This window comes from Nanorana parkeri, unplaced genomic scaffold (genome assembly GCF_000935625.1).
Source record: "Nanorana parkeri isolate BGI_ZX_2015 unplaced genomic scaffold, ASM93562v1 scaffold335, whole genome shotgun sequence".
In the NCBI taxonomy this organism is placed as follows: domain Eukaryota; kingdom Metazoa; phylum Chordata; class Amphibia; order Anura; family Dicroglossidae; genus Nanorana; species Nanorana parkeri.
In genome coordinates, this window is record NW_017306603.1 from 311,142 (window position 1) to 320,040 (window position 8,899).

An 8,899-nucleotide genomic window follows, 5' to 3' on the forward strand; every position below is an offset into this window, starting at 1 on the left:
CCCCCCCCCCCCCCCCTTTGTGCTTTAATTATACATTAAAGCTGAACTCCAGGAAAACAGCTAAAACACACAGATGAACTACATGTTGGGGGCGGCTTTACAGGTCGTCCTAATCCTAAGATTTACACAGCTCTGTCACACACACCACAGCCCTGTTTGGCACCAGAGACCTGGTTTCTGTCTGCTGTAGTTTAGGTCTTCTCTCCCTCAGCCGATGACCGGGCAGTGAAGGAGAAGCAGCAGAGTGAGTACTTTATCACTCTGTCTCCTAGTAGCATGCTCCTTGCACCGTAGTATAACCGATTGGCTCTTTGTGCTGATTTTCCCCTACATAGTCTGAGCTCTGCTGTACAGGGACTGCAGCAAGCTGGTAAGTCAAATTTTGGTACTCAAACGATTTACATCTATATAAAGAAAAACAAACAAAAAAAAGGAAGGATTGATTTATTATTGAACACAGAGCTGCATTCATTTGTGTCCTATAGCTGCATAGATTTGCTTAACAAGGAACATGTAGGCTGTCACTGCTGATCTGCAAGTTGTCCGGCTGTCTCTGACTTCAAACATTTGAGTCACTGCACTGGAACACGTGCGCAGAAAGTGAAGTCACTTTTTTTTTTTTTACTCTCGTTTTTGGTCACAAATGACGACGCACACTTACCATATTTGTGGCAAAGAACAATTTAATTCTGCCAGAGCATAACACAAGCACCAACCCAAAGTGTACGGCCATCAATGGTAAATCGTACCTCTTTGTCCAGATATTGAAAGCCGTACTGTTCACAGATGGACAGAAGCTTCTTCCTGTGCAGGTGACCATCTCTGGTGATGCCGAGATCCTCGCAGATCAGCTGAAGCTTCTGTTCCACCCAGTCCTGGTCAGTAGACAGCGTGGTCTGAGAAGCATTGAGATCGTCCGGGTTCCAAAACCGTAACTGGCCTGATAGAAAAAAAAAAAAAAAATCATAATTACCAAATACATCTTATAATAAATAACACATAACTAAAACATTAATTCAGGTAACCTGCTATAAAAGTGCCAACTCTGGCCCACAATTTGTTTATATGATCACAAAAGCAATTTCCTGGTCCAGATTTGTAGAAGATACGCTGGATGATCTTGGTTGGTTAGGTGTCAGGGTTCAGCAGGATATTGTCATTTATTACAGGTATTTATATAGCGCCGAAAATTTACATAGCTGCACATTCATATTAGTCCCTGCCCTCAAGGAACTTACAATCTAAAGCTGGCCATACACTGTTATGTTATTTTCTTTCAACCTGCAGGCTGAAAGAAAGAAACAAAAAAATAAACAGATTCCTCTAGACACACTAAACAGCGTGGATGGGCGGATCTCCTGCTGGGCTGTGGTATTCTGTGCCGCTGTCAGAATAATTGAACAGTGATTGGAGCCGAGTGACTGCAGTCGGTGATCACCTTTAAGTTTTCTGACCGATTTTCACGAACTGGACAAAATTCGGACAGTGTATGGTCAATGCATCCCTACTTCACATACCCTAGGGATGCATCGATACCGTTTTCTTGGTATCGAGTACCGATTTTTTTTTCCAGTACTTGGAGATATTGAATACCGGTTACGGAAGTCCCATTAAAGGAAGCCAGGCGGCGATTCATTACACTGATTAGCTGGAAGATGTGCGATGACTCGCCGCCAGGCTTCCCGATTACCTGGGAAGCCAGGTCCATGCGCCTTCGTCACAAGGTGACAGGGAGGCATGAAGCCAGCTTTCTGGCCAATCATGAATCCAGGCAGCAAGTCATTACCCACCCCACCGCTTCCCGATTGGCCAGGAAGCCAGCCTCATGCTCTCTGGTGATGGAGCCAGCTTCCTGGCCAATCAGGAAGCCGGGCGTGCAATGACGCCTGCCCGGCATCCCGATACCGGAAGTTCGGCACCGATACTCGTATCGGTGCAGCCCTAATATACAAGAATACTAGGGCCAATTTAGACAGGAACCAAAAAATCTACCAATGCCAATACATACTGCAGTCACATCAGTCCCTGCCCTAGAGGAGCTTACAATCCTCTAGACCTCTACAAGGTCCCCATCTCACATACATACAGGGCCGTTTTAGGCAAAAGCCAATTAACCTTCCACAAGGTCTTCGGAAAGTGGGAGGAAACTGGAGTACACAGAGGAATCCCAAGCAAGCAAAGGGAGAACATGTAAACTCCATCCAGATAGTGTCCCGATTCGGATTCTAACTAAGGACCCGCAAGGCAGAAGTGCGGACCACTGAGCTGCCTTAATTCATTTTCCTAAATATCTATTTTTTTCACTAAATATCTAGTTTTTTAAGCAAGCACTCATATATTAAGCACTGTTATCAGTAGACTAAGGAGGCATAACTTAAACCTGTTACAGGCCATTTAGAAAATTTAAATTCAAGACAAAACTAAAGTGGAATAGATACAGGGACTGACGTAATTGATTTTATATAGTCCATAAGTCATTGCACTAAATAAAGACAGAACCAAAATAAATAACAGGCTTACTTTTACTTAGGTGGGTGTATTATACATGTACCCAATCATTAATAACAGCACAGGTGTTCATGCCAATATGGACAACAACAAAAAATTCATGTAAAAGAGACTTTAGCGCCATCGCTGCAACACCAAAAACAAATGTAACAATTTTCAATAGCTGAAAAACGTAAGCATGATCACCGGAAGCATCCTCACTTCAGGAACAGTGCTCTGCCTAAACCTGGAGAAGTGAAGGTCTATCGATTGGGTAGGCAATCTCTGGCCCTCCATGCTGGAGTTTCCCTACCCCTGTTCTATTGGAATGCCATTTCTTTATACAATGTGCAAAAAATTTAACAGTCCAGAAGAATGGTAACGCGCCAAAAAAACTTAAAGAACTCAATGTGACACCCAAGAATCCAACAGGACATGCTGGTTTAATTTGCTCGGACATTACATTAAAATGAGACGCCAATAATTTTCATTACTCAAGAGGTTTCAGGTGATACTATGAATGCGGGGTGGAGAGGGGTGACGTTTGCGCCCATGACATCTCTAAGTTACTTGACAATTTGTCATCAGCCTAATGCAGTGTCAGAGCTAGTGAGATGCTCATTAACAATCCATGAATCTGTGCATTGATCCTGTTTAATAAATGATGCACCATTACAGAGGACTATAAAAACAGCCATTCTGACTTCTGTTAATCTAATTAAACCAAGTTAGATTGGACCAATTAGGTACATTTGTTCGCTCATTCAGTGTCTGGAGCAGTCCACAGATTTCTGTATAATGCGATCAGCGCAGCAATATATTCTTATATCACCAGAGTTTACACCCAGCACCAGACTTATTTCAGCTCAAATTCAGCCAGTAAAAAATATAATTAGCCCAAACAGAAGCTCCGGCATGCCAAATCAGCAATGCAGGTGTTTTGACTATTGGCCACCGAGATGCCTATAATGCACTGTGGGATATGCGAGAGTGCCACACAGCACAGCCCTGTCTGAGGTGCCTATAATGCACTGTGGGATATGCGAGAGTGCCACACAGCACAGCCCTGTCTGAGGTGCCTATAATGCACTGTGGGATATGCGAGAGTGCCACACAGCACAGCCCTGTCTGAGGTGCCTATAATGCATGGCAGGATATGCAAGAGTGCCACACAGCCCTGTCCAAGGTGCCTATAATGCATGGCAGGATATGCCAGAGTGCCACACAGAACAGTCGGAGGTGCCTATAATACATTGCGTTCAAATTCAGGTTGTCACATTGCTCGCATTTAAAAAAAAAAAAAAAAAAAACACACTTAATGCAGAACTGTGGGAAAAATAATTCTTAACCCTTCCAGTGGAGTTACCCCTGAACTGCAAGGGTTAAGTGCTTGTTTTTTTCTGGGTTCAAAAATAAGTTATATCCACCGGATCCTCCGAGCAGGCTTGCTCTTAGACCGGTCCCTTCCACCGGTCTCCTACTCCGCAGCGATGGTATACCCCTTGGTGTCCCACGCGCTGAGTACAGAATGTGATGACTCACAGGACCCTTAGGCCACTGCAGCGGAGGGGGCACGAGGCAGCAAGGACCCGGTCTAAGGGCAAGCCAGGTCAGAGGATCTGGTGAGTATATTTGTTATTTTGTAACCAAGACAAAAACGAGCACTTAACCCTTGCAGGGCAGGGGGAGCCCCATTGCAAGGGTTAAGAATAATTTCCGCCGGAGTTCTGCTTTTAATGTATTATTGAATCAAGAGCTACATTAATGTGTCTTTTAAATCTGCAAGAAGTCCAACTTATAAACATCTCTAGCATTTAAATTGAAGCAACCTGAATAAAATGTGATCTCCGATAATCCCGTAACTGGAGATGTAGGGCCCTTATTAAATTTACATGAACAGAAACAATGCGAGGATTACTGAAGCCGAAAACGAAGGGCAATTCAGATATATAAACGGCCTGAAAAACGATCCGGTGCAGACGGATCTCGGAGCGGCGTTCCGGGCAATTACTTTTCTGTGCCGGCAACACGCCGCTTCCGAACACAATGTACTTTTGGGTTAATTGTGCGATAGGAACTCTGCTACATTCTAACCAAGGTGCATGGAAACAGGAAGATGCCGTTATTGAGCGGCCTCGCATTGTTTGGCTAATGACTGCATGCTTTGATTTATTCTAAACTAGAGGCCCACAATGACCCAGACCTCGTTAAAGTCTAATATTTAACCAGTATGGAGAAACAGAGAATGTCAATGTATTGGATTTTACCTGCTGGGACTTTTATCTTAGGCTTTGTTTTCCTTTATAGCACATACAAATCAGGCAGCGTTTTACAAGGTACACAGATCAATTCACATCAGTCCCCAACCTCAGAGGTGCTTAAATGAACAATGCATCCATAAGCGGTATTTTAGGTGTTAGTGGAGTCTAGTAAACTGAGGCTAATGTCCTATAATTCTTGGATCCTATAGCTTAAGACCTCCTGTCCACACTTCCTGGGTTATCTCAAGGAGTCTAATTAGCCCTCCTAGTTCTCATGTTCAACTACAGATCAACTGATGCTTATGTTGTAGACTGGAGAAGGGGCGTAATCATCGGTTTAGCAAAGCAAAACTGGGAAGGGCTGACACCACTCAGTCCACCAAAATGCTGTGTTGTCAGTCCGCAACAGAACTCAGGAGCTGCGTGCATTTTCAGCAGATCAACAGGGATTTTTCTGTACTTGCAGGGTCTTTAAATGGAGTAAAAATGCGGCTATCTGATGTAATGGATTTAAAAAGAGACATGTGCATGACAGGGGGGGGGGGGGTGTACTTTTAATGCAAAAGAAGAAAAAAACTACATTACCGTAGTAAGTTTATTGTTCCAAAGTAGGGATTTAATGCTGTCTGTCTTTAGAAAGGAGCATACGTCCATAAGCATTGTGAGTCTACGAAAGTACCGATGTATACCCACCATACAGTCGTGTATAGCGATGTCTAAGGGCAGATGTACGCGGCACCTGTGCTCCCCGGTTAAGAAACTACACTCAAAATTTACTTGTATGACCCACCACGTGCCCAAGTGCATGAGGCCCTTTCCGGTATTTGTAATTTTCCCCCTTTAGGGCTATCCATGCAACTCCTAGGAAAATCAAAAAGGTGCCTGTTTCACTTGAAAATAGTAACTCATGGCTTCATAAAATATAATGCGTAATCAAGCACTCCTCACCACTTGAAAAATATTGAGGTTTTTATTGTGGTCTGTGTTTTTACATAAATGGCCCCCCCATGTGCATGATGCCTAAAGCATAAAAGCAACACTCCACGTCTAAAAATAAATTATCTGTAACGAGCAAGTGAACGCAAATGCGTTTTGGGGATTACAAAGACTGCAAATGCCACCCCCCCCCTTTTACAGGGCTATGGACATCTATACTAAGAAATGTAATCGTCTTGTCCAACACAGGGATCTGAAAACGTAAAAGTATTTAATTTAAAAAGTGTTCAAACGAACACATGGAAGAAAAACGTGTTTCCCTTGAGGATTACAAATAAAATCTTATTCTGGACTTTTTACCAGTGGAGCGTTACTTCTATGCTTTATCCAGCCTTGGAGGAGGTAACACACCAATCTATGCTATCCAAAATGTTTAAAAAAAAAAAAAGAAGAGGCACACTAAGTTGTACCAGCTCTTCCTGAATAATTTCCATGTTGCACATGCTGGTGACAAGCCATCAGTCACGGGATTGTGGTGAAAACACCCCGAACACATTTTAAGAGCTGGCTCCATCGCTGGCCAGATTAGTGAGGGGTCCCTGCCGGTGCAAACGCTGCAGAATGTCGCTTGCCGTGTAACCAATGCCTCGATCTCCCAGCCACCGATAAAGCAAGTTGTGCAAATGGTTTGATACTGCTCTGTCCTGTTCTGTCCGGCCATTTGATGGCGGGTTGTCACCAACGAAAGACTAACAAGTGCAACACGAGCCTAAAACCGAATAAATGTCATTAAGTTCATGTCATTTGCTTACCTTCTGCTTCATATTCTTCTCCTTCTTCATTCTTCCAAAGCTGACAAAAAAAAAAAAAGAAATATATTAGCAACCACTGATAAGCAGGAAGGCAACTCCGGCTTTATTACGGTGTAAAGCGAAATGGGAATGAGTAACAGAACAATGGAATGAAGCGTTATCTGTGGGACTCTATTTAACGCACCACTGACTCAATTATCTATCATTCATCTCGCAAATTATACTCAGAAGTTATTTCGTTATGGTCAGAGATCCAACCCAATATGCCAAACATGCAGCAGAAAAGAGGGCACATTAATATAGATGTTATGAAGATGTCCCCAACTGGCAACAAATCATACAGTCTACAATGTAATAGGGCCTGGCCCCAAGTTGTGCTGGTTGGGTATTCATGACCTGCCATATATCAGGATTAGTTTATTGTGTTAGCCATGACTAGAGCTCTCTTCTTAGCTAGAAAAATGATTAATTTAAGGTGGGTTTCACCTAGCCCACACCATGGAAAAGCATGACACTGATCTAGGGTAGCAGCATCATCATCATCCAGGGTAGCCTAAAGCTGTTGCCCTAGATTAGCACCATTGCCATGCATTGCTATGGTGTGGGTGGAATGCTCCAGGGAAACATATGAAACTGGAGCCGTGAAATATTGGGTAAACTGCGTCCTGTATAGAGAAGCAGCTTCTTAGATCCAATCCCGGGACGATCCTGTATAATACAGGATGGGTGCAAACCCTATAATGAGTTAATCTTCACAATTCTGCTTGCTATCCTGTACTGGACCACATCATGACAGAGAGGTCCCATAGACTCATGACATACCGCTAAAAAAAAAGTTTAAGTGTAAAATCACAATAAAATGTATCTGGTTAAAAAAAATAAACATATTATTATATACACAAACAAATAAATACAAATTATAAATATGCGGAACCAGAGAAAGCTCAGAATATTCTGAATGAGAGACATAACCTATTTTGACAGCTTCAATTGAGGCTGTAAAAAAACATTTTCCCTTTGTGGCCCGTGTGACAAGGCCTGGGACACCTGTTCTTGGGGCCGAGAGGTCTTTTGCAGCTCCATCGGTCATGCGGCAATTCATGGCATTGTCTCCATTAATCACAGAATTCTATTATGCAATTCTCCGGCCGTCGCCTTGGTTACGTCATTCAGCGGTCACCTTTTATGCTCTTATTACCATAAGAACTTGGAAGCCGCTTTTCAACTTGAAGGAAGGGGTTGGGGGAGAAGTTGCACAAGGTCATAGGTCAAAGATGCTGCAAAATGGCTGCTGCCACGCCAAGGGCAATAAAATAAGAAGAGTGACACTCCTGGTTGCCAGGTTGCACACGCGGTTTCAAGCGAGATGCGCACCATGCAGCAGCTGGATTGGCTGGGTGGGAGGTTCACACCTATAACAAAGTGCCAGGCCGGAAAAAAACAAAGATTTGAGGATGCATTGTTCCTTCCCGGCATTAAAAGCAGATGGCAGGAGGTCTCTCTATTGTGGGCCAAGACGTCGCCGTAGCATCTGTAACGCGCGGCTCATTCCGGTGGCCCGACACACGTGATCATAATTTAGAGACTGCCGCCACTGTCCCATCTGCTCCAAGATGGGAAATTTTGTTCCTGAGGAGAACTTGGGACTCATTTAAAAGGAGTTACCGAGGCGTGCCGCCATTAGAACTCTCGTTTAGCACTACGCTTCTCCTGGTTAACCCTCTAATCATTCTGATTTCAGCATTAAACTGGCCCCCACTTGAGTGGATTAACCTCGAAATACATCACAAGGCAGTTCTGAAGTATGAGTCCCTCCATGCTACAGTGATGGCACAACTCCCTAATGCAGGGGTAGGCAACCACAGTACTCCAGCTGTTGAGGTACTACAAGTCCCATGAGGCATTGCAAGACTGACAGGCATGATGGGATTTGTACCTTCACCACAGCTGGATTGCCAAGGTTGCCTGGTCCTGCCCTAATGCATTAAAGTGCACATTTTTGGATAGAGCAGGTAATATATCACTCGTCGCGTCTGTCTCATTGGAGAGATTTCTCACTACTCCCAGTTACAGAAGTGAGATGAAACATCTCTCTCAAGGTTGTGCAAATGCCCTTTAACCCAATTGTCACCAGGTGGTGCCAGTTTCATTTCTATAAAAGGGAACCGTGATAACACCACCAATGGGGGGCTATTCACGGAAGAGTAGTAACATGACTGCCTTGAAGAAGTGTAAACCTGCCTTGTGTGCACCACCTTCTGGCTGCAAATGGTAAATAGTACTATATGCAACATAATTCCATAATTATTCATATCCAATATGAATCCCATAAAAATTTTACAGATTCAAAAATTGTATTCTTTAGCCCTTGTTCAGTCCTTTAAAATTAAGAAAGGCTCTAAA

At 43.5% G+C, this 8,899-nt stretch overlaps 1 protein-coding gene across 1 annotated transcript in view; it reads right to left on the reverse strand.

Annotated features, from left to right (window-relative positions):
* Positions 1-8,899, reverse strand: part of NIN (ninein) — a 107,663-nt gene that overhangs the window by 46,362 nt on the left and 52,402 nt on the right. The window contains exons 5-6 of the mRNA XM_018558362.1: positions 6,497-6,536; positions 750-940 (exon numbers count right to left, since the gene is read on the reverse strand). Coding sequence (XP_018413864.1) covers positions 750-940; positions 6,497-6,536 — 231 coding nt within the window. The remainder of the gene's footprint in view (positions 1-749; positions 941-6,496; positions 6,537-8,899) is intronic.